Here is a 27,114-nt window from a genome sequence, read left to right on the forward strand (position 1 = left end):
TGTTGCTACTCTTCAGAGAAAATTAAAAGAGGAGGGAAACTTACAATTGACCCCCATAAATACTCTTTCTCATAATTGTATTCACCTGTGTATGTAGGTCAGGGGTCATTGAGCTTGCCAAGCCAATTTGAGTTCCAATAATTAGTTCTAAAGGTTTTGGAATCAATAAAATGACAACAGTGCCCAAATTTATGCACCTGCCTAATTTTGTTTAAATAATTATAGCACACTTTCTGTAAATCCAATAAACTTTATTTCACTTCTCAAATATCACTGTGTGTGTCTCCTATATGATATATTTAACTGACATTTTTTATCATAACAACCAATGATTTATACAGGAAAATCATGACGATTAAAAAGGTTGCCCAAACTTTCGCATCCCACTGTATATCTGCAATAATTGTAGAAGTTAATAGTTGACAATGCACATTAGAACCATAGTTAATGTAGGTGCTGAGAGGGTGTATAATGATAAATACGCCCCTTATATATATCAGCTGGTGGCAACCAGCAGTACTTCCGTGTCCCTATGGTATGTCTGGCAGCTTATTGGATGTCTGTGGGGAGAAGACAGCATGCGGTCATTCTATGCAGGTACATTTTCGGCGGCCCAAATTCTTCAGGGTGCGTAGCAGACGGAAGCAGCCATTCTGTAAAAGTGGCATACTATTCAGACAACATCGTTCCCAGCAGTGACCTGCAAGTACAAGATGCATCCAGACATTCTCCCCATGCTGTTCCAGAACCATTTCGGTGGTGTTTCTATCAATTTCTGACATTTTCCTATGAACCAGGCACCCTCCCCTCTTCAGAGCAGAGGGTACCTGGTTTAATGCTCGGGTTCTCCCATTGACTTCCATTATACTAGGGTGCTCGGTCGAGCACCCGAACATCTCGATGTGTTCGGCCTGAGCACCCAAGCACTACGGTGCTCGATCAACACTAAAACAAACATATTAGTATGGTCTATTATTCTGACAAGAGTCCTGCTATAAATGATATTTAGTTATAATAAACTTCATTTCCAATAAACTTTGGATTTCATATTCTCTATTGAATCCCTTTGGTTCTAAACTTTCAAGTTTATGGATCCAGAATGCTACCCTCAGTTTAAGGGCGTTTGACTCTTTCCCCCCACATTGGGACATTGGGACATGTTCAATCACTTGAAATTTTAATTGGGCGATGTTATGTGCTGCCTGGTGAAAGTGCCATGGGACTGGGAGTAGTGTGTTCTGTTTTCTGATACTTGATTTGTGTTGGCAGATTCTATTTCTGATCGTTTGTGTGGTTTCCCCTACATATACCAGGCCACACGGACACTTTAGGAGGTAGACTACAACGTCTGAGTCACAATTGAAAAATCTGTGAATTGGGAAGAGTTTGCCTGACTGTGGATGAGAGATATTAGCCCCTTTCTGTACATGGGAGCACTGTATTCAACGAAGACATGGATAAGTCACTTACTTCTGTGTAGGAAAAAAGAGTTGTCTTGGAATGCGTGATGTCGAGCCTACATCTGCCCTTACTAGTAGGTCCCTAAGAGTCTTAGGACGTCTATTACACATCAGTACCGGATTATTGAACTCCTCTACCTTGGGGTATGCCTTCTTTAAGAGATGCCAGTGGCCTTTAATGATGTTTTTTACTTTTCGGGCACATGGATGGAAGGTATGAACACATGGAATTCTTTTTAGGGGGCAGATTTTGTGGGTAACCCCTTTCCAAGAACCGGTCTTGAATTTACTCAATTCTTTCTGTTAATTTGGGGCCTGTCAGTACTATTCTTCAAATCCTTTGGAACAGAAAACACTACTCCCAGTCCTATAGCACTTTCACCAGGCAGCACATAACATCGCCCAATTAAAATTTAAAGTGATTAAACATGTCCCAATGTCCCAATGTCCCAATGTCCAAACTGAGGGAAGCATTCTGGATCCATAAACTTAAAAGTTTAGAACTAAAGGGATTGAATAGAGAATATGAAATCCAAAGTTTATCAGAACTGAAGTTTATTACAACCAAATATCATTTATAGCAGTACTCTTGTTAGAACAATAGACCATGCTAATTTGTTTGTTTTAGTGTTGATCAAGCACCGTAGTGCTCGGGTGCTCAGGCCGAACACATCGAGATGTTCGGGTGCACGACCGAGCACCCTAGTATAATGGAAGTCAATGGGAGAACCCGAGCATGAAACCAGGTACCCCCTGCTCTGATGTGTGCCGTTGCCTGTTGAGTTGCGTATCTAATCATATCATGTGTGATACTGTCTGCTGAGCGGTGAATCTAATCTAATCCTGTGTGATACTGTCTGCGGAGAGCTACAGAGCTTGGAAGGCAACCTTCAAAGCCGCCATTGCCGACCTCAACCTAACTGCAGAGCAGGAGTTTGACCTCTTGATCAAATTTCTGGGCCCAGGCTCCACAAATCGTATCAAGAGCCTCAGAACTGTCTAAGTGGGACAAGCAGAAGCAGGTCTCGCTGCCACCTAGAAGAGACTTGAACGTACCTTCGGCAGTCCAGAAGCAATAGAGAAGGCCCTATTTAAGAGACTGCAAAATGTCCCAAAGATCAACCTCATGGAAGTCCATAAGCTTTAAGATTTAAGTGATCTGCTCATGGAACTGAAGCTTGCCAAACGAGACCCTCGTCCGTCTGGGCTGTGCTACCTGGATACAGTCCATGGAGTGAACCCAATTGTCGTGAAGCTACCATACAGCATGCAAGAAAAGTGGGCGTCATCAGTCTCAAGGTACAAAAGAGAGCACAACGTCACCTTTCCTTCATTTATTCATTTCTGCAGGTTCATCGATGAACAGTCCCAGATTAGGAATGACCCCAGCCTGAACTTCCTGGAGTTCAATACTACAGCTTCAGTGACATCATCATCAAGGTATGAAAGCATCATACATAAACACAGAGACTTAAAGAGCAGCGTGAGTGTTAGAAAGACTAATCTACCATCACCTGCAGTACCCACGGGTAAACAGTACACTACCTCATCAGGAGACAAGTCCTTCAATCGCGAATATCCTATTCATAAAAAAACACACTCACTGATCAAATGCAGAGGGTTTAGATCCAAAACCATACAGGTGCGCAAGAAAGTTCTCACCGAGCTTGGAGTAAGTTTCAGATGCTGAGCTTCATTAGAGCACATAATTAACCCCTTTGTTTAATTTAGCGTAGTCATGTGAATATCTACCAAAAACACTGGAAATGTGTACAATACCTAGCAGATTACTTCTGGAACAGGTGGCATAAGGAGTATTTTAATATTCTTCAAGGAAGTAGAAAATGGCAAAATCGCAAACCAAACTTTAAAGAAGGTGACCTCGTGTTGATGAAGGAGCAACAAAACGAACGGATTGACTAGCCTACGGGACTAATTACAAAGGTTTTTTTCCCGCAAGGATGGAAAGGTCCGGAAGGTGGAGTTGAAGATCTTCAGAAAGGGTGAGCTTAAAACGTTTGCAAGGCCAATCAATAAACTCATTCTGATACTACCCATTGAGAACGTCTAAGCCGGGTGAACAGGACTGAACTTGAACTTCATGGATCTTTTCCATTTCAAGTTGGAAAACAGGACAAAATTATGTTTTATTCCATTCTAACATGTTCTTTGTTACAGGTTGTTCTAAAGTTCATGGACACTAGTCATAGTGAAATACCCATAGGGAATTTCAGACGGGAAATGTGCTGTTCTCCTCATATTTAATTGTACACCATATTATAAATTCTTCTTTCTCTATGTTGTTTCTATGTATTGTTCTGTTACTGCCATCTGCTGGACAGAATTTGTATGCTGCACGCCTCTGCTCCTGTTATTAAAGTTTTTGCTCTGCTGGGCGTGGTTTGAGGCAGCCTTGGTCCACGTCACTTCCTGCAGCCATTTTCAGTGTTGCATAGCTGTGTAATCAAAGAGGAAACCGGCCAGCACTCGCTCCAAATTGCAAGCTGCACGGGAGAGGAGCCAGGGGTGTATCTATCACGAGGCAAACAAGGCATTTGCTTAGGGTAGCACTTGCCAATTCGGCGGCAAAATGCCTTGTTTTCTTAGTGATAGTTACACAATGTTTTTTGCCCCTTGTCCGATCCGATCCTTCACTATGCGAGTGGCATCGCCGGTGCCGCATAGTGAAGGAGTTGAAAGACTTACTTCCTCCTCCTCCTGACTTCCTTCCCTGCCTATTGCGTCCGCGCGTTGCCATTGTGACGTCACACGGAGGTGGAGTCACGGGACGGCAATGCTAGGGTGAGCCTTATCTCCTCCAAGTGCAGATCGGATCCTGCACATGGTCACCGTGAACACTGAGGCCAGGCCCCGGCCACCAATGCACTGATCCCTGAGCCTGCTGTCTTCAAAAACTGTAAGTACTTAAATTACAGTAATTCACAAAAAATCTATTGCAGAGGAAGGGGTTTACAGAGGAAGGGGTTTGGCCTTGACAGGAAGGGGTGGGTCAAATTTATATTAGGGGGGTGCCCGAGTTTAGTCTCGCCTAGTGCAGCACAAAACCAAGATACACCACTGAGAGGAGCAACCTCCAACGAACAATGGAAGAAGAAATCTGCTGGGATTTCTTGATCCATTGCATAGCTGTGTGACCGGATATACAAACACTTTGGGCTTGTGAAGGCATCAGTTTTTGACCAACCGTTAGCCTCAGGATACACATCAACAGGACAGCATCAATACCACTGCTACATTACAGTATTGTATCATCGTATGTCGCTGTTTGGATCAAATAAACACATGTTGATTGCATTCCCGTGTCTACGTTTGGATCTATCTAACCTGAGCATCTGCCGGTCCGGTCTGCTCCACTGCTTGGATACGAAGGTAGGAAAGTACCACAGTCATTACTAGTTATACCTTCATTCGCCTTCATGTGGGGACAAAACACCTGCAGGCCCTCACCTAATTATATCGAGTAGGTAATTTGTGAGCATGCTGCCTTGCTTGGATGTGGTAGCCGTAGCTGTTTCTCAGGCTCCCTCTCTGGAATCGAACCATGATTCTACAGTTACCCATGGTCTGCGTGGTTTGGGCTGAAAATAACATCGAAAGTTTATAGGGCAGACATCCCTGGGGCGATCGGCCCCAGGTTATCTAGAGTCACCAAAGCAGCAGGCCCTCACCCCTAATGTTTTAGATGGTCAGATCAGCAGGCGCTTGCTCCAAATGTTTTTGAGGGTCACCAGCAGGCCATCAATCATAATTTTTCAAGGCTGTGTATGATGCTCTCCTTTATGTGTAACAAAGGGTGTATTAGAGTGGCGGTTCCTTGTAATTTTTGGCAGCCCTTTCACTTAGTGCATAGGCTTTATGAGTGTAGGAGTCCCACTACCTGATCAATTGTACCACAATGTGAATGAGGCCCTCCATTATGTGACATACAGGTTGTATCGTAGTGCCTCTTTTTGTAATTTTTGGGAGCACTTGCACTTTATATACAAGTAAATATACAGGAAAGAATGTTTCCTAACAATTTTTCCTCTAAAAACAATTTTTTTTCTTCAGTTTTGTGTGTATTATTGTCAGTCTTTAAAAGTGGTGTACTATTCAGACAACATCGTTCCCAGCAGCGACCTGCGAGTTCAAGATGCATCCAGACATCCTCCCCATGCCTTTCCAGAACCATTTTGGGGGTGTTTCCATAAATTTCTGACATTTTCGTATGAACCAAGCACCCTCCCCTCTTCAGATCAGGGGGTACCTGGTTGTTGTGGCAGGCCAAGGGTCAGCCACGTGATGATCATTGCCTCGTGTTCAGGTGAATGACGTCGATGGAGGAAAATGACAGAAGTCTGAGTATAGTTCAAAACCTTGTCAGGAACCCAACATGAAAGTGTCCTGGATCCTTTATTTATACACAGTTCAAAAGGTGTAACCCCTCAAAGTAAAACATGGTTGGTTTACAGACATTTCAATAATGGCTTTTGAATCCATCTATTGATTGGTTAGTATTTTGCAAGTTTCACTTTTCCAAAAATGTGTTAACTGATGAGTTTAGTTTTTTTTTTTTGCAAGAGATGCATATTTGGTTAGTAGTACGTACAAACCTTATCTTATCTTAAAGGGAATCTGTCACTAGCATATTAGCAAATTTTTTTTTATGAATCCATGTGTAATAAAGTACCTTATTTCCATATGTCTTGTTCTTTTTATTCTGTGTCTTGTCATTTCTTCAAAAAAAAAACGCTTTTTATGATATTCAAATGAAGCTGTAAGGAGCCCAGAGGGGCGTTATTCTTTGTCAACGGTGCCCAGGAACGCCCCTCTGAAGTGCCGTGCCTGCCCAGAGGCAAGGCTAAGTGATCCCCCCCCAGCGCTGCGCTCTGCGGCAAACACCCCCGATCCTTTTTTTGCTAATATGCTAGTGACAGATTCCCTTTAACACACACAGTTCACTTCTATAGGTTTTTAGCTTACGGTTGTTCTTTTCCAAATGTCACCACATTATATCATGTACACAGAAAAAATTAAAAACATCTTATGAATTTTTTATCCACTTTTTATATCCACATCCCAATGTGTTCGGGCCAAGCCCCCGAGCACTACAGTGCTCGATCGACACTAATTGGCAATATATTTTTTCATATATAATCACATGCAAATTTAACTTCTTCTGCTCTTCTCTTGTAAAAGGTTTATGAAGATTCTGCAGCTTCTTAGTTATAGCGCACTAATCAGCAACATCTGGCGCTCCAGCTGTTCTGAAACTACAACTCCCAGTATCCTCCTTTCACTGCTACAGTAGGGTAGTTACAAGAACAGATGAATAAATTGGACTGGCACTCTGTATGTGTGGTATAATACGGATAAAAATGGAATAAAAATGCAATATAAAGTGATCACACAATTTAAATCACAAAAAACTCAAATTACAATAAAATCACCAAAATACACGATTATAAAACTAAATATAAAATGAAAAACTGCAACAGCAATAGTATAGAATGCTTCATAAAAATAATGATGATAATAATAATAATAATACAATCCTAGTGGGTTCTTGTAGTCAAATAAATCCAACGGTGTTCCTTTATATGAGGTTCCTTTGATAGGAAAGAAGCAGGTTAAATGTCCTTCCTCTCAGGAAGTGTATGTATAGAGAGGAATACCACTTGGTTGTGCAGTTATGAATCCTGTCCGCAATTTGAAGAGGGCTTTATAAAAAATCGGTTCCCAAAATAGCTTTAGTTGCAACCCAATTCAATGGGTAAATAAAGTGCTGTGTGCTCTAAGGTAAAAAATGGATCTTACCTTGGCCCAGATAATAATTCAAAGTAGGGATAGATACCGCATACCTGATTGTTATTCCTCTGTGATGTACACGGTCCCACGTTGTTTAAATGAACGCTGAAGTCGCGTGCTTCTGACTTAGTCCGTAGCAAGATATCGTAGGAACTAATGGCCGGACTGTTCGTATCCCAGAACGCCCACGCCTTACGTGATCTGTGATGTGCCTCTAGTCCGTGACTATAGCGAGGTATCGCGGGAACTGTGCTCGGTGGTTTCTATATAGAAGGATTTTTCTTTGGAGCGCTCCAATTTTTAAAGGATATTCACAGACTTTGTGTCATCTGTAAGAAGGCCTTGGTCGAAGTGGGAGCTATCAGCTGGTTACGCCAGACGCGTTTCGGGGACCTCTTACCCCTTCCTCAGTAGCAGCTGGCTTTATATAGATCACACAGAGAAATCCAAAAAGTGGTCTGGATTCAAAATCCCAATTTTTTTTTTTGGTCCAATTTTTCATAAGTGGTTTCATATGCAGTTTTAATGCGTTATTTCCACTGCTTTTGCGTTTTTTGGGTATATCATATCTGATATTTGGTCTAATCTACCCAATAGGAAATAAATGCTGCAGCTGTTTCTTTTTGATAAAAAAGTTGTATAAAATAACAACTAATACATTCAATCTGTACAATGAAACTTAGTTACAAGAACAGCGTGTGCATGCTAGGAATTCTAGCTTCACAGCAGCTGAAGTGCCAAGAGTTGCTGATCCCTGTTATAGTGTATTGTGGAAAAACTGTATGACACCAGTCAAGACAAGACAAGAGACACGTTATTGTCATTTCACTGTTCAAGAAGCACAGAAAGTGAAATTATGAACATACAATTCACGTTAAAAGAGATAGCACCATAAAAACAATACATATAGAAATTATAAATTCTAAAATAATAAAGGCACTAACAATTCATCTCATTATTTAAAAGTCGAATTGCTGACAGATAAAAGCTATTTATATACGACTTGTGTTACATTGTAAGATCATATACCTTCTTCCTGATGGAAAAAGATTAAACAGACTGTGGCAAGTGTGCAACAAATCCCCAAATATGCTTCTTATGAGGCAGTTGTCTTTCAGCCACATTCTCAATGCCCCAATAATCTTCTCATCTACCTTTACCAATTTTGGAAATACCTTTTTTCCATAGTGGTAGAGCTTCCATACCATAAAGTGATACTGCTACATAGACACTTTCTAGCATACCTCAATCATGACAGCCGGTTCAGACCTGAGCGTTTTACAGCGCGTTCCTACGCGCTGTAAAACGCTCAACAGGCAAGAACCAATGATTCCCTATGGGCATGGTTCTCACCTGAGCGTTTTACAGCCCGACGCCCCAAGAAGTACAGGAGCTTTTTTGGGGCGTCTTGTTGCGTGTTCTCGTACATAGACTTCAGCGGGAACGCGTGACAATGGGCGTTCGCTTGTCTCTGTATGCGCGATTGCAAACGCCCGTACAATCGCGCATACAGAGCGTACGTTCAGTATGCTCAGGTCTGAACCCAGCCTAAGTTCAGACGGATTTGTGATGCTAAAATGAGAACAAAAAATATTGATTGTACTTAAAATTAAAATAAAGGGGACTACACCAAACGGTTCTTTAGTTATTTGTCAATGGTGCAGGAATAAAATACAAATGTGGAGCCCGGATGAAATAGCTACCATTAATCTGTCTCATTACCCCCACAGTTAAGGGCTATTTAAACCTGCATCATTTTTCTTTTGCCACGGCATTCACTTGGTTTAGTGGAAAAAACCTAAACTGAACGCTCTAATCTAATAAACAAATACCCTGACTGAGTACAATGTATCCTAAAGATACCAATTCCCATAATATTGTATCACTTAAGTGTCAGGACGCTGCACACACACTGCAGGTTCACGCAGCTGGCGTCTGCCGAAGTGCTGTTTTTGCTCAGTCAGGGATATTTACTGCCGCTAACTGCTCTGTAAAAGTAGAGATTACTAAACTATGCTACTTGGTCATATCACGATGTGATCACGTCATCACGTGCCGCACAAGATTTCTCGCTGAATGGTGGCAGCCAGCTCTTCAAGATCAAATGGATGAGGGTAAGTATAATTTTATTATTTTTTGTTAAATTTTACACTGTAAAAATGATGTCAGATGCTGTCATCAGCTATGAATGCGGCATCTGAAGGGTACAATGACGGGGAGCGGCGCAATCACCACTCCCTGTCATTGCACCCACAACTTACAAAGAAATGCGCTTTGTGACGAAGTAATTAATCACAAAGAGAATTTTTTTTTTAATTCAGCAAAGCAGGCGAATCGAATTTTCCAATACATCGCTCATCACTACCTGTAAGAAAACTCAAAATCCAGACTCACAAGGCAGTGCCAAAGTCCAGCATACCTATCTTCCTAACCAGCTGTTGAGGAATTATCTGGTTGAATACCGTACACATGTGTTATTCTCCAAGTGCTCCAGGCTCAACTGAAGGGAACTGAAGTTTAAACCGACAGCTACCGACTGTGTAGTCATTCACCACCTCTGCATATTCACTAACATCTGTACCTTGATCTGTAGTAGTGACATCTAAAAAACAAAAACAACGATTCAGAACTTTCAAAACAATCTCGAAGCTCAGACATCGCTCCGTTAGGCCAAACCTTAACCTGCTTGATAGGTTTAACTCTCACAAGGAGGGGTTGAAATGTCAGCATTAGTATCACAGATTTATGGTAGATTCGGCAGCTTCGCCAAAGTTCAGCAAGAAACTTGATTTGTTCCAAATTAATTCATCACAAATGGCTATAAGTCAGGTATACCCGGGCCAATCTACTGAAAAGCAAATCTGGCATAAAAACAGATTACAGATGGAATTGGAGCAAATGGATGTCAATACAATGACATCCATCCTAGATTGAAGTGTAGGTACAGCAGCAGTGGCAGTAACAGTGACAATAGTCGCCCCATGACAGAGTGGGCAGCAGCAGTGGCATACAGCACAAGATGGTGGCAGATCACAGTAGGAGCAGAACCCAACAACAGCAGTGTAATAGCAAGGGCCACTTGCATGCATAGCCTTTTAAAAATGTATTATGTACATATCAGTAGGTCAAGAAGTCCCATTGTAGAGACAGCCAGCGGGTGGCATCAGGTGGGTGGCAGCATCAGAATGTGGTTGACAGCAGCACGTGGCCAGAAGTAATCACTCTGGTGGATCCATGCCTGACTCCTTTTTATGAAGATTAGTTTCTCAACATTTTGGAAGGAAAGGTGTGTTCTTTTAGTTGTAACTGTGCCCCCTGCCACCCTGAACAACCACTCTGATGCCACACTACTGACCACATGGCAAACTTGGCCAGTTGCGGCCTCCATGCCTCCATCTCTACTGCAAACTGCCAAGGTCTGTTGGGGTCATCTGCATCATCTTTATTGCTTCACGACATTATGAGTGATCTTGCATTCCCGGGGTTGTCTCCTCTACACGTACTTTTACTTTCCAACACACGCAGCTGCCAATTTAGGTAAACTGATTTGTTACCATGAAGCGTAAGGAAATTCGGATTAATTTAGAATAGGAGTTTTCCTAAACTTTGTACCAAATTCCACTTTGGATGCTTCGCGTTGCTCAACACTAATACAGGTCCTTCTAAATAAATTAGCATATTGTGATAAAGTTCATTATTTTCTGTAATGTACTGATAAACATTAGACCTTCATATATTTTAGATTCATTACACACCAACTGAAGTAGTTCAAGCCTTTTATTGTTTTAATATTGATGATTTTGGCATACAGCTCATGAAAACCCCAAATTCCTATCTAAAAGAATTAGCATATCATGAAAAGGTTCTCTAAACGAGCTATTAACCTAATCATCTGAATCAACTAATTAACTCTAAACACCTGCAAAAGATTCCTGAGGCTTTTAAAAACTCCCAGCCTGGTTCATTACTCAAAACCGCAATTATGGGTAAGACTGCCGACCTGACTGCTGTCCAGAAGGCCATCATTGACACCCTCAAGCAAGAGGGTAAGACACAGAAAGAAATTTCTGAACGAATAGGCTGTTCCCAGAGTGCTGTATCAAGGCACCTCAGTGGGAAGTCTGTGGGAAGGAAAAAGTGTGGCAGAAAACGCTGCACAACGAGAAGAGGTGACCGGACCCTGAGGAAGAGTGTGGAGAAGGACCTATTCCAGACCTTGGGGGACCTGCGGAAGCAGTGGACTGAGTCTGGAGTAGAAACATCCAGAGCCACCGTGTACAGGCGTGTGCAGGAAATGGGCTACAGGTGCCGCATTCCCCAGGTCAAGCCACTTTTGAACCAGAAACAGCGGCAGAAGCGCCTGACCTGGGCTACAGAGAAGCAGCACTGGACTGTTGCATGTCATTCGGAAATCAAGGTGCCAGAGTCTGGAGGAAGACTGGGGAGAGGGAAATGCCAAAATGCCTGAAGTCCAGTGTCAAGTACCCACAGTCAGTGATGGTCTGGGGTGCCATGTCAGCTGCTGGTGTTGGTCCACTGTGTTTTATCAAGGGCAGGGTCAATGCAGCTAGCTATCAGGAGATTTTGGAGCACTTCATGATTCCATCTGCTGAAAAGCTTTATGGAGATGAAGATTTCATTTTTCAGCACGACCTGGCACCTGCTGACAGTGCCAAAACCACTGGTAAATGGTTTACTGACCATGGTATTACTGTGCTCAATTGGCCTGCCAACTCTCCTGACCTGAACCCCATAGAGAATCTGTGGGATATTGGGAAGAGAAAGTTGAGACGCAAGACCCAACACTCTGGATGAGCTTAAGGCCGCTATCGAAGCATCCTGGGCCTCCATAACACCTCAGCAGTGCCACAGGGTTGAACTACTTCAGTTGGTGTGTAATGAATCTAAAATATATGAACGTCTAATGTTTATCAGTACATTACAGAAAATAATGAACTTTATCACAATATGCTAATTTTTTGAGAAGGACCTGTATATGGTCAGAGGGGCCCAAATGGGGAAGAGGGGATGCCCTAAAATCCACCTTTAATATTGGTATAAACATGGCCCAAAAATGTACCCCTCTTGTCCCAAAATCTACAAGCTGATAGAAATGCAGTAGAAGTTTCAGCATATTCACCTGATTAAAATCCCCCCAGTGAGTATAGCCATGATTAGAACTTCTACTGGACATGAAAATAGGATGAAGCTATCATATTGTGCTTTACATAGTTGGTATAGCTACATCTGTTCACTTTCCTAATGCATAAAACATTTTCCCTTGGACAGTTTTCAGATGTACATGGTCCAGTGTACAGCATCTATCTAGGATTTATGCCAGCTGTCGTTGTCCGAGGACTTAAAGACCTCAAAGAAGTTCTTGTGACTAGGGGTGTTGAGTTTGCAGACAGGCCTCAGAACAGGCTTTCAGAACTCATCTCAGGGAGAAAAGGTAAGGCTACACAGTCTTTTCTGATATATCTGCCCAGCTTGTACTGCTAGAAAGAATGATGATGATGGTTAAATGATAAATCTATAGAAGTGTAAAGTTGTCCGTACATTAGAGATTTTAGACAACTTTATAGGAACACTAAACTCTAAAAACAATACCTTCAATTCTTCCCTCAATTCTCTCCTTCTCTTTGATCCTCCAGGGTGGGCAAACCCATCTTAATCAAGCCCCGCTCCTCCCTTTAGTGCATGCAAGGCAGTTATTGGTGTCAGAATATGGTGATTCAAAGATTTTTTTTAAAGTTTCATGGTCTTTTTAGTATTATACCTAAAAAAAAAACTATCAATTTGGTATCACTGTAATCATACCGACTCACAAAAACAAGTCTCCCCTGTGTGAGTATTCATTTTTTTGCGGGGCGATCTGTACTTTTCCTTGATACCATTCTGGAGTGTACAACTTTGTGATCACTTTTTATTGAAATTTTTTGTGGGAAATGAAGCGACCAAAAATGGCGAATCAGCAATTTTTTTTCAGTTTCGTCGTTTGCCATATGGGGAAGATATTTTTATAGAATGGGGTTTTTGCACGTGGCGATACCCATGATGTATATTTTTTATTTTTATTTTTTGGAAAGGGGAGTGATTTGAATTTTTATATTTTTTAAAAATTATAATATTTTTTTTTAACACTTTTTTATAGTTCCTATAGGAGACTATAACAAGCAATCATTAGCATTGGAGTCTATGAGAAATGTACTAGTTTTGCTATGGAGCCCTGCTACGGACAAGGGCTCCATAGGAAACACTAAGCAGCAGGCTCCTGACATTGTCTATGACGGGCTGCTGCATACAAGCTCAGGCTTCTTCGATCGCCACACGGGGGAGTCAGAGCATACCCGGAAGTGCGCGCTTCCAGTAATACACAAGCTCAAATGCCATGGTCAGGTTTGATCGCGGCATCTTAAGCTCTAAAGGCGTTCGACTGGCATTATCGCCCCGTCGCGGACATCAGCTGCAGTATTTAAGTCTGTATGAAACAGCAGGCACCCTGCGGCTGTGGCGCCCTCGGAGGAGCGAGCACCATCTTTTAAGACCCGGCCAGCACCGTAGTAATACGCCATTGGTCAGGAAGGGACTAAACAGGACACAATGCCTAAGTTGTAAGTCTAGCTCAGCTGAATGTGTGTGTATATATACAGTATATATATATACTTCACTTAGCAATTCATGGCTTCATTCTATAGGGGAAAAGTATTTTTAATCCATATGCAATGGAGCATCTAAGTGCACTGAGGGTAGCTCAATTTAGACCATTTTCTTCAGTCTTTGTGTACAGCATATGCTGACTAACAGCAGATAAACAGTTGTCAGGGGCAGTCATTGGTAAACTCTGACAGTCCGTAAGTAATCAAGACAGCAAGTAATTTAATTAAAATATTTTTAACTTGTTTGTGGCTTGAAGATATCGGAATTGAACTTTATTTTAAATACATTTTATCTTCTGATCCAGGACTGGTTGTTGCCCCGTATGGACGGAGATGGAAGGAGCACAGACGCTTTACCCTATCTACTCTAAGAAACTTTGGCCTAGGCAAAAGGTCTATGGAGGAGCGAATTTGTGAGGAGAGTGCACACCTAATTGAAGAACTTAAAAAAAATAAAGGTAAGTCTGATCAGTGCATGTCTGAGAATTGACCCATTTTAGGCTACTTTCACACTCGCGTTTTGGCTTTTGCCTTCTAATGCATTCTAAATGGAAAAGGATCCGCTCAGAATGCATCAGTTTGCATCAGTTCAGTCTCCACTCCGCTTTGGAGACGTCTGATGAAACTGAGCCAAATGGATCCGTCCTTACACACAATGTAAGTCAATGGGGAGTGGTTCTAGGGGGGAACACATCTGTAATATGCAGTGGTTCTAGGGGAGAATACCTCTATAATATGGAGTGGCATGTGAAGTGGGACACATATAATTTTCTTGCTGATTCTCACAGAAACCTCTGTGTGTTTCTATGTAACCTCAAGGATAAAGGGATGTAGAGTATTGGCCAATAGTAGTCTCTGTCCACCATATTACGGTAATCCATAATACAGCATGAGCAATGAGTTCAATTCTTTTGTTGTATCATATTTCTGAGAAAAAAAATAAAATAAAAACTACTAGTGATGATCGAGCAGGCTCGGCCGAACACGCAATGATCGAGTCTCTGTCCCGCAGGTTTCTTGGCTGCTACGCAGCCAATAAACGTGCAGGTGAGTTCTGCCCTCACTGTAATGCCACAGCCATGTGTAGGGCAGTTTCATACGTATTACTGAAGTTTTATACGTATTACCAGAACCTTGAAGGAGGATCTGTTGGTGTGGCAATCCTTTTTACAGTCTTTCAATGGACAGGTGATTTGTCAAGAACGGGAGGTGTCTAATGTAGATTTGTGTCTGTATACGGGCGCAGCTGGGGGTGATGGTTTTGGGGCAATTCTCGGATCTCATTGGTGCTGGGATAGTTGGCCAGTTACTTGGAGTTCCTTGGGAATTTGACTTTGTTAGAATTGTTCCCGATAGTGGTGTCCTTGGACCTATGGGGTAGGGAGATGGCAAATAAGAAGATATGTTTTTGGACAGACAATATGTCAGTGGCTCAAGTGATCAACAAACAGTCTTCTTCATCATTGCCTGTCTTAGCGCTTCTCAGACATTTAGTTCTTGGTTGCCTTCATTTGAATATTTGTAGCTGATGCTTTATCCCATTCACAGCTGACTCAATTTTGGGACCTTCACCCACAGGTGGACGAGGAAGGGTCTTCCTGCCCGCAATTCTTATGGAACCTGGTAGAGAGGTACTTGTAACGCTGATCCGGACTTCAGTATCAGAAGGCACTTGGCAGAGTCATAGAAAATTCTGGTTGCAATGGTTGTCAGGTATTGGGGGGATTGTCCCTAGGCAGCATGATGAGTTGCTGCGTGCTACTCTTCAGTTCCTAGGGCGATTACGCAACATTTCATCTTCAGCTAATGTGGTTCGCAAGGGATTACTGGGTGTGTCTTTCTTTTTGCAGCTACATGGATTACAAGATATCACAAAGCACTTTCTGGTGAGGCAGATTGTTAGAGGATGGAAAAAAGGCTCCTCTGGGGTAGATATGCGTAGACCAGTCTCCTTTTCATTATATTTACGTTTAATTGAAATTTTGGATGCGGTGTGCCGTGATTCCTGGGAGCTTGCTTTATTTTGTGCGGCTTTTGCTTTAACCTTTTTTGCTGCAATCTGCATCAGTTGATTAGACAAGATTTGGGTCGTTTTACTAGGTTTTTCGTAAAGTGATTACGGTCTGGTCGGAGATTATTCTGCGGCGCTGTTGGCAGGGGGCTCGGAATGAGGCGGCTATTGAGAGATGTCGTCTGGTGTTGAATGTCAAAGTTTCAAAGTTTGTTAGAAGTCAAGGAGGTGTTGCTCTGCAACATACAGAGCTTGAAGCGGACAACCTGTCCCTGCTTTTTCCAGATGGTGTGCATTTAAACCAGATTGGTCTGGATATATTTCTGTCTGGTTTGCAGGATAGGGGCGGAAAGAGAATTGTCTTTGTTTGGTGGGGTTGGCCGGAATTCAGAGTAGGTCTACTCTGCCTTCCTCGTGGTGGTAGTCTGTGCCCGAATAAAGAAAGGGAGGTCTTCATGCTTGCTGTACAACAGCTTGCATTCGGATGAGATAAAGAAAATCGGTAGTTGGCTTAAAGGGCAAAGACATAAGGATGTTTAATTTAATAAAGGTGCGGCCAATTCCACTTAACCCAAAACAATGGTGTATGGTCGTTATTTGTATGGAAGGTGGAGAGTCTAGTTACAGCGGAAAAAGAAAAGGAGGTTTCGTGTCAGAGGGTGTGTAATGGTGATGATCCCTGCAGTCTAGAAGGCCATGAAATGGTTAATGAAAGGGCCATGGACTGCAGGAGAGAAGGAAAAAGGTGATTGGAGGATTTGCACCCTTCTTTTCCCGCCGGTTAGGTGGGGGGGCGGAGCTGGGTAGTTTATAAAAGAGATGGGATGTGTTAACTGCCTTACCTGTTGCCGAGAGTCAGCGTGAGGAACACCCGCCCACCCTACCCTCTTTTCTATTTATGATTTATTTTTATTTTTTTTCTGTTATGTTTAGATTTTGTTATATGGAATTAATGTTTATTTCCTTTTAAGTCCTTGACTTACTTTTCTAGCTGCTGGTCTGTACACCGGGGCGGAGTTCTCAGTTTACCAAGTTAATTGTCACAGCTGTGTGGTAGTCTGTGCCCGAATAAAGAAAGTGTCACGGCTGAGGATGGGGAAAACCCTCAGCCGTGCGATGCCAGGTGGTGTAGTGGCTACTCAGCCATGAGAACAGGATAGGGAGCAGGTCACCTCCTCACGCATCCCTACCCTGACCCTAACTCCTAACCTGCATGGGCCGACCTTTAAGGTAGGAGGACCCATGCGCAGGAACCTCGGAGCCCTGTCTTACCCTCCGCAGATCCCTGAGCTAGGAGCTGGGTAAGACGACCTACTCCTCCTTGGCACGGAGGAGCAGGAGTCTCAATGGCCAAGCTGTTGGGAAAAGGGGGACATGAACAGCCTCACGGGAATGGCAGGCGAACACCCAGTTCCACCAACCTGCCACAGCCTTGCTGACTGGATCCCTGAGCAGACAGGAAACCAGAACCGTGAGCTGCACCAAACATAAGAAAGTCCCAACAGAACAACATACAACCACACACGCATAAAGACATCAAACATAACGACAATTATTTTATGACCACAGGGGTGGCTCTCACTGGCAGATCATAAGCACAGGAGGCTGCTCCAGCCATGGATGACTGAAGCAACCTACTGAGCCATGCCAGACACTCAAGCTATATAGGCCAAGAAGCCACACCCCACAGTCGGACACACCCAGTGACATCACACACACACTGGGAAGGGAGTTAACCCTTCCAGCACCACAGAAGGGAAAACACCAACTTAAAGGGTAGTGCACACAATACATAAACACAAGTGCACACATACACACAGACACCTAACAAAAGGTTGTTAGGTGCAACCGCATGCAACTGCAGCAAGCTGCCTAGCCACGCTCAGGCTGCTGCTGACACATACACATGAGACGACAGGTTGCCCGCGGCAACCACAAGTTAGGCCACACGCCAGCGGCCCTCACCTGTGGTTTAAACCCACACGAAACCACAGGCAACCGCATGCGGTTAGAGAGTCACGGTCATAGCCATGGCCGTGACAGAAAGGAGGAAGAGGATGAGGAGATTGAGAGTCATCCTCCTGTTGACGACAGCGAAGTCTTGCTTGTTGGTACTCTGGCACACATGACTGACTTCATGTTAAGCTGCCTTTCCCGCGACCCACGCGTAATATGCATTTTAGACAACACGGATTACTGGTTGTTCACCCTTCTCGACCCCTGCTACAAAGAGAACTTCTCATTTCTCATTCCTCTGGTGGAGAGGACGAGCAAAAGGTTGCAATACCATAAGATCCTTGTTGAAAAATGGGTACAAAAATTTCCATCTGACAACGCTGGCGGCAGAGTCCGTAGTTCCTTGGCCAACCGAGGAGGGGAGACAAGGGGAGCACACAGCTGTTCCAACAGAAGCAGGGCAACACTCTCCAAAGACTGGGACAGGTTCATGACACCCCGTCAGCACCCTTTCCCTGATGCGCTGCCTAGTGTCACAAGGAGGAAAAAAAATTGGAAGATGGTGAAGGAGTACATAGCAGACTGCGTCAGCATCCTCAATGATCCATCAGTGCCTTACAACTACTGGGTGTCCAAGCTGGACACGTGGCATGAAAGTGGCGCTCTTCGTCTTGGAGGTGATGGCCTGCCCTGCCGCCAGCGTTTTGTCTGAGCTGGTATTTAGTGCTGCTGGGGGCATTATAACAGATAAGTGTATCCGCCTGTCAACTAAAAATGCTGACAGGTTGACTCTTATAAAAATGAACAATGCCTGGATTGACCATGACTTCTTGACTTCACCAGAGGAAAGCTGATGAACATGAAGTCACTTTAAATGTGTTGTTTATAATGTACTGAATACACTGTATTCCTATGCACCCCTTCCACCACAAACAAGGGTATATTGTAGAATCTTACTTTTCTCATCCTCCTCCTCCTCTTCCATCATATCAACGTGCTTATTCGTTGCATATAATGCCCTCGCATATATGCCCTTCGCATATAATGTTTTACAGGGTCAGCTCACCAGCAGGCCCTTGCATATAATTTTTTAGAGGGTCAGCTCACCAACAGGCCCTTGCATATAATATTTTAAAGTGTCAGCTCACTAGCAGGCCCTCACCTACAATGTTTTACAGGGTCAGCTCAGCAGCAGGCCCTCGCATATAATTTTTTAGAGGTTCAGCTCACCAGCAGGCTCTCGCATATCATTTTGTACAGGGTCAGCTCACCAGCAGGCCTTCACCTACAATCTTTTACAGGGTCAGCTCATCGGAAGGACTTTGCATATAAGTTTTTAGAGGGTCAGCTCACCAGCAGGCCCTCACCTACAATGTTTTAGAGGGTCAGTTCACCAGTAGGCCCTCGCATATAATTTTTTTGAGAATCAGTTCACCAGCAGGCCCACACCTAAAATATTTTACAGGGTCATCTTACCAGCAGGCCCTTGCATATTATGTTTAACAGGGTCAGCTCATACCAGCAGGCCCTCGCATATAATTTTTTACAGGAACAGCTCACCAGCAGGCCTTCACAATCTTTTACTGGGTCAGCTCACCTGAAGGCCCTCGCATATCAATTTTTAGAGGGTTAGCTCACCTGCAGGCCCTCACCTACAATTTTTAGAGGGTAAGCTCACCAGCAGGCCCTCACCTACAATCTTTGACAGGGTCAGCTCACCAGCAGGCCCGCATCATAAATCTTTTACACGGTCAGCTCACCAGCAGGCACTCGCATATAATGTTTGAGAGGGTCAGCTCATCAGCAGGCCCTCGCATATAATTTTTTAGAGGGTCAGCTCACCGCAGGCCTTTACCTACAATCTTTTACAGGGTCAGCTCACCTGAAGGCCCTCGCATATAATGTTTTAGAGAGTCAGCTCACCTGCAGGCCCTCACCTGCAACCTTTTAGAGGGTCAGCTCACCAGCAGGCCCTCGCATATAATTTTTTACAGGGTCAGCTCACTAGCAGGCCCACACCTAAAATCTTTCACAGGGTCAGCTCACCTGCAGCCCCACAACTAAAATCTTTTACTGGGTCATCTCACCTGCAGGCCCGCACCTAAAATCTTTTACAGGGTCAGCTCACCTGCAGTCCCTCATCTAATTGTACCTAATAGGTAATATGCGCACATGCTGCCTTGCTTGGATGTGGTAGCCGTTTCTTAGGCTCCCTCTCCGTAATCGAACACTGATTCCTCCTTACTCGTGGTCACCGCAGTTGGGGCTGAAAATAACATCGAAAGTTGATAGGGCAGACATCCGAATTGATCGTCGTCATCATGGGGACGTGCGATCTGCACCAGGTTATCTAGAGCCACCAAAGTGGCAGCAGGCCCTCACCCATAATGTTTTAGATGGTCAGATCAGCAGGCCCTTGCTCAAAATGTTTTTGAGGGTCACCAGCAGGCCATCAATTATAATTTTTCAAGGCTGTGTATGGATGCCCTCATTTATGTGTAACAAAGGGTGTATTGGAGTGCCGGTTCCTTGTAATTTTTGGCAGCCCTTTCACTTAGTGGATAGGTTTTATGAGTGTAGGATTCCCACTACCTGATCAATTGTGCCACAATGTGAATGAGGTCCTCCTTTATGTGATATACAGGTTGTATTGGAGTGCCTCTTCCTTGTAATTTTTGGCAGCACTTGCACTTTATATACAAGTAAATATACAGGAAAGAATGTTTCCTAACAATTTTTCATCTAAAATCGATTTTATCTTTGGTTTTGTGCGTATTATTGTCAGTCTGTAAAAGTCGCGTACTACTCGGACAATATCGTTCCCATCAGTGACTTGGGAGTCCAAGATGCATCCAGACATCCTCCCTATGCTGTTCCCGAACCATTTCGGTGGTGTCTCCATCAATTTCTGACCTTTTTATATGAGCCAGGCACCCTCCTCTCTTCAGAGCAGGGGGTGCCTGGTTTAATGCTCAGGTTCTCCCATTGACTTCCATTGTGCTCGAGTGCTCGGTAGAGCACCCGAGCATCCCAAAGTGTTTGGCCCGAGCCCCCGAGCGCTATGGTGCTCCATCAACAGTAAAAACTACCAGTTACGAATTTAACATAATGAGGTCCTATGCTTTTATTTTTCAGATTCTTTATATGATCCACACTATGTACTTGAAAATGCTGCGTCTAACATAATTTGTTCCATTGTGTTTGGGAGACGCTATGAGTATGATGATTTAACATTTCAAAATATTCTTAATCTTTTGCGTGAAAACACGAAAATGGCAACTCAATTGTGGGCTCAGGTATGGCCATCTATGTAATGCAGAAGTTAAATAAAAAATGAAAATACATATTATGACAGCGGTCCTTTAATAAAGGCCCTGTACTACAATAGCCCAAATGTAATTTTCAAATCTTAATTTTGTGGCTGTAGCTCTACAATGCATTTGGATTCATCAGACATCTTCCCTTACCGCATCAGAAGATTTTAAGAAATGTAAAAACTATTTTTGAGTATCTCAGGAAGGATTTAGAAGAGCACAAGAGAACCAGGGTGCCTGAGCAACCCAGAGACTACATAGACTGCTATTTAGATGAAATGGACAAGGTAAAGTCATAGAATATATCAACTATAGTTGTGTCTAGGTTTAAGAAAAAAATTGACTAATTGTTGGTGATCTCGCAATTTATGTTGTACATAGGAGCAAAGAGATGATAACAAGTCAACTTTTGAGGAGGAAAACCTGTTTTTATGTGTAGTAGATCTTTTTGTTGCTGGCACAGAGACCACATCTGCCAGCTTAGATTGGTGTCTTCTTTATATGATGCTGTGTCCAGATATTCAAGGTAAACGTCTGAAAGTTAAAATTTCTGTCAACTTTAGTTTATAGACTCAATATTTCTCTGTATAATACCTGATAATGCCTTAACCGTTTTATGCTAGAAAAATGTAGGGAAGAAATAGACAAGATTCGAGGAAAGAGAGACCATGTTGACTACGAGGACAGAGTGAACATGCCATACACACAGGCTGTTTTACAAGAAGTACAACGCTTCTCCTCAGTTGTTCCACTAGGAGTTGCTCACGCAACTATAAAAGATGTACAATTAAATGGCTTTACTATCCCAAAAGTTAGTACGCTTTTTCATTTATTTGAAATAAATGGGTGAATATATGTGTTCAAGTAGCCAGGTTGACCATGGTGAAGGGATTACAGAACCTACCTTGCTGTCAAATTCCATTTGTATACCTGCTATTCATTTTCATACAGAACACATATATAGAATGGACTTTATTTACTAAGTTTTGTCTGTCTGCCTAGGGAACAACAATTATCACAGATCTGACTTCATTGCATTATGATGAGAGTCAATGGAAGTATCCATATGATTTTAATCCTGAGAACTTTCTGGACAAGAATGGAGAGCTTCAAAAAGTAGACTCCTTTCTACCATTCTCAGCAGGTAACAGAAGACACAATAAATAGAAAAAGGACTGCTTCATGTATGATGGTAAAAGAATGTTACTTTAATTAGATTTGAATTAAGATGAAGTCATCGCTATGACATCATCACTTTTTTAAAGAGGTTTTTTTAATTGGTTAGACACCGCAGGTTCCACAAACCCACCTAATTTGCTCCTAACACACCTGTAGGAGAAAGTTTGTAATAAACTCTCTGTTCTAAAGTTGCATGATTGGCCTCTTGGGAACAGAGTCACGTGATGCTTCTCTTCTGAATATCCATCTTCTACTGATGTCAGATCCTTCACTAGGTTTTCTACCTGGGCTATGGATGGGATGTCACATCTGGAATAGTAGCTAACCAAGGAAACAAAAATGAGGTAAACTTTTCAGAATTTTAATCTATTCACGCCTGAAAGAAACATTAAAATGAAAACCCAAAAAGTTTTTATAATTGTCCACAGATAAAAATAGGGCTAACACCCAGGTAATCAAATAAAACATGAAGGGTGTTGCTAAATCAGGAGACCAAACAGGTGTGCCCCTGTACTGCAGAGTGGGGGTAATCTGAGCTGCTGGAGACTGGCTCGATGTGTTTGACTGCACCCTTACCCCGACATCTAATACTTTCATGTATAGAGGTAATGGTAATTACCTCACTAGACAGCCAACCACTAAAATGGTACAAACGACTGTGTGGTAAAAATATATGACCCACCAAAAATGTAAAGCCACACATAAAGTAAAAATACATTCTTTATTACTTCATAGAAAACAATAGAGATAAAATTTTACAAAATATGCAGTATGGACTTACAATATCCCTCCCACCTAAACTGCCGATCCAGCTCTCATCCACATAGCTCTATCAATTACATGATGCTGGTACCCCACAATGGTTGTAATATGCTCCAAAAATCAAATCTATCATAAACTCAAGAATCACCACACCATCTATAACTCCATCCCAAGTGGGCGGTTAGTAATATAAATAGTAAATTAATTGGAGCAATTCAAACATATGGTGGGGCCATTAAAGATTGTATACACAGTAAAACTCCATCTAAATTGCTATGCCATACACAAACATAGGATTGCATGTACAATAAACATCATAACCAAGAGCATGGTAGAGTACAGACCCAGAGTAGGGGGAGAGCGCTGCCACCCTGACGTCCGTTTCACCAAGTTTCTTCCTAGGGGCGTGTCTAACCTTGCTGTCTGCCCTCCATAAATAACCCCTCTAATGGGTGCTGTCTGTTACTCAAATTCCAAAAAGAGGAGAGTCTAAGAGCATTCGCCTGTAGTAATAAGGGTGTGTGTTTGTCAAATGCATTACTAAGATGGCGCATAGTCACGCTATATCCAACAGGACGCCACATGCGCATCCGCCATGAAGCCCGGGTATCGTCCCTCCTGGATCGTAAATGGTAGGGAATGACTGGTCACGTTAACCTGCACTGGCACTCTGCACTTTTCGTTCCACTGTCATTTTAAATTATGTTGTCTTAATACACTCTTTTTGGCGTGTCTTATTTATAATTTTTTTACCTCTCATTTGCCTGTTATGTAGGACCTGTTTCTATTGTCCCATCAATTATATGCCCCACAATCATTATAGCTATAGGATTTTAAATATTTTAGCTATTATTATATATGGGTTAGGGCGGGTGTCCTTTTCTAAGATGGAGTCCGGATCATGTGCACTAAAACTACTGACATACTGGCAGGCGGAGCTATGCATCACTTAGACTTCCAAATATAAAGCGGGAGGGGTTGTTCCCTCCCATTTCCGATCTGGGTGGGACGATACCCAGGCTTCCTGGCGGATGTGCACGTGGCGTCCTGTTGGATATCGAGTGACTATGCGCCATCTTGGTAATGACCTTGACGAATACACACCCTTATTACTACAGGAGAATGCTCTTAGACTCTTTTTGCACTTTGAGTAACAGGTGGCACCCATTAGAGAGGGTATATATGGAGGGCAGACAGCAAGGTTAGACACGCCCCTCAAAATGAAGCATTGCGAAACGTACGTCAGGGTGGCAGCGCTCTCCCCCTACTCTGGGTCTGTACTCTACCATGCTCTTGGTTATGATGTTCATTGTACATGCAATCCTATGTTTGTGTATGGAATAGCACGTTAGATGGAGTTTTACTGTGTATACAATCTTTAATGGCCCCACCATATGTTTGAATTGCTCCAATTAATTTACTATTTATATTACTAATCGCCCACTTGGGATGGCGTTATAGATGGTGTGGTGATTCTTGCGTTTATGATAGATTTGTTGTTTGGAGCATATTACAACCAAACTGCAGTCCATACTGCATATGTTGTAAATTATTTTATCCCTATTGTTTTCTATGAAGTAATATAGAATGTATTAATACTTTATGTACGGCTTTACATTTTTGGCGGGTCATAATTACCTCACTAGTCCCAACAGGGGCAATATGTATTGGCCCGGGTTAGTGTTGAGTGAATCAAAGTGGACTTTAATCCGAATTTCAGGCATAATTCGATTCTCTGCAAAGCCAAATTTCCTCGTGCTTCATGGTAGTGAATAGATTTTCTCTGAATGGAGGAAAAAATTTAAAAAAACATACCTCATTTATTTGCTCACAATGGGCCAGCCGCTACCATCTTGTTTGAAGATCTTGAGCAAAATCCCATGCCATCATCACGGGCCGATCTAGATTTCGCACTAGATCTTCAATCAGGATGTCGGCGGCCGTCCCATCGCGAGCAAATGGATGAGGTAAGTATGATTTAATTTTTTATTTTTTTATTTTACACTGTATTATTACTCTCAGGTGCTGTGATCAGCTATGAACTTGGAATCTGAGGGGTACAATGATGTGGAGCAGCTCAATGGGCGCTCCCTGTTATTGCACCCACTACTTACAAAGAATTATGTGAAACAGCTGAATCCAATTTTTGAATACTTTGCTCATCTCTAGCGTGGGTTACCCCTACACCCTTGTGATTACAGGATTAGCTTATTCCAGTCACAGGTGGTAGATAGGTTCACCACAATGCTTGGAGCACTTCTGTCAGTGCTTCCAGGCTTGTCATCAATACATTCACCGCAGGCTGGAGAGTCTCACGTTATGTGAGCTCCCAGCCTCTCTCTCTCGGTGCGCTCAACACGTTTCTAGGTGAGTTTTGCCCCACCAGTCATCAGAAGTGTATGAGGAGAGAGCTTATTATATGAAGCAGTATTAGTGGTAGTAATAAAATGTACCCTCTACTTCTGATGGTGTGTGGTCGGCAGCGCAACCGGCTCTGTGATGGCCATACACGGCCGCCCGCACCACCGCACTAAATAGGGGAAGCCCCTCCCCACTGAATGTGTGTGTCACTGAGCGGGCAATCTGGAAGATGGTCATACTTTTCGCACACACATCCTTTTATGTCGCTAGTCGCTAATACAGCATATTTTTCCATCGAAGAAGCGCATGAAATGCTGTATATAGGGGCAATCTGTAAGCGGTACATCTGTCAACCAGGTCCATATCATTTGTAGAAATCATATTTGGGAATCTGTAATTCAAGTAATAAGGTGTGCAGAGGTGTATGTCGCACGTCACAAAAACGTGGATCATATTACTCCATGATTGTGTATCAGTGATCTCAACACACAATTATCGCTGTTAATCACTGGGGTAAGCAGTGATGCCATTTCTGCATGGTGTATGTCTAGTACTATATGACAAATAGTAACCATATTTCAAACTTTCTCCATTAGGTGTGTTATGTTCAATGAAGGTGGGTTTGTGGTACCCACTGGGTCCCCGAAAACCCATTTTTAGACCACTAACTGCCATATGTAACTATTTAACCAAGCAATTGATAATCATGGTGGTCATTGTTAGGGTGGGGTCAGGAACATTTAAACCTTTTTTTTTAGTAATTTTGGTTCTTTGCTGTCTCCTAATCATCAGTTTTTTTCCATCAGGGCCCCGAGTTTGTCTTGGGGAGAATCTTGCACGTATGGAAATATTTCTATTTTTCACTAGTCTGCTGAGACACTTTGAATTCCGCCTGCCAGACCTCAAGTCTCCTCCAGACGCCACACCAGTTTTTGGAATTTCTCAGGTTCCTAAGCGGTTTAAGATGTGGCTGGTGCAACGTGCATAGATTCAATGATCTGCAGAAAAACAAAAGCAAGGAATTCAAATAAAAATCTTCAGCCTACATGTGCATGGACTTTTGCACAACTTATAGATATTCATTTATATATTTCTAGGACATATGTGTGCATAATATGTACTATTTGTGAATGATTTTACTAATGTAAAGTGTATGTTTGTTTCCTTTTTTGTAATTTTGCAAAAATTTGCCTGAAATTAGTAAATATACTTAAAAGCCAATAAAATATTAGATTTTGTTGAATATTGTTATTTACATATAAGCTGAAGGGTAAAGTATCGGGATCATATATGTTTTTCACTGTATCATCCAATCAAATCTAAGTAGTTTATATCTATTGGGATATGCTTTACAGGCATGTGTATTTTTCATTTGGAAAATGTGTACATTCCTTCTCTCCTGTATAAAACTGTTTTAACACAGCCCTAGTATCCTCTCACTTCTCACTCACATCCACATTTTTATTCAGGTTTGTTACTTGCATTATTTTATTTTATGTTTCTTATATAGCCCACCCACTGGTGGAACTAGCAGTTATAACAGATGCTATCTGGCTGACATTCTTGGGGGTCCCAGGCCACCCAACCTGACACACAATGTAAGT

At 42.6% G+C, this 27,114-nt stretch overlaps 1 protein-coding gene across 1 annotated transcript in view; it reads left to right on the forward strand.

The window, feature by feature from the left end:
• Nucleotides 1–26,861, forward strand: part of LOC122920547 (cytochrome P450 2J6-like) — a 38,713-nt gene extending 11,852 nt beyond the window's left edge. Inside the window, exons 2-9 of the mRNA XM_044270132.1 lie at nt 12,558–12,720; nt 14,233–14,385; nt 21,030–21,190; nt 21,322–21,495; nt 21,590–21,734; nt 21,832–22,019; nt 22,211–22,352; nt 26,317–26,861. Coding sequence (XP_044126067.1) covers nt 12,603–12,720; nt 14,233–14,385; nt 21,030–21,190; nt 21,322–21,495; nt 21,590–21,734; nt 21,832–22,019; nt 22,211–22,352; nt 26,317–26,498 — 1,263 coding nt within the window. The 5' untranslated portion in view covers nt 12,558–12,602 and the 3' untranslated portion in view covers nt 26,499–26,861. The remainder of the gene's footprint in view (nt 1–12,557; nt 12,721–14,232; nt 14,386–21,029; nt 21,191–21,321; nt 21,496–21,589; nt 21,735–21,831; nt 22,020–22,210; nt 22,353–26,316) is intronic.
• Nucleotides 26,862–27,114: the final 253 nt, after the last annotated feature.

Source organism: Bufo gargarizans, chromosome 10, assembly GCF_014858855.1.
Source record: "Bufo gargarizans isolate SCDJY-AF-19 chromosome 10, ASM1485885v1, whole genome shotgun sequence".
NCBI classification, from domain to species: domain Eukaryota; kingdom Metazoa; phylum Chordata; class Amphibia; order Anura; family Bufonidae; genus Bufo; species Bufo gargarizans.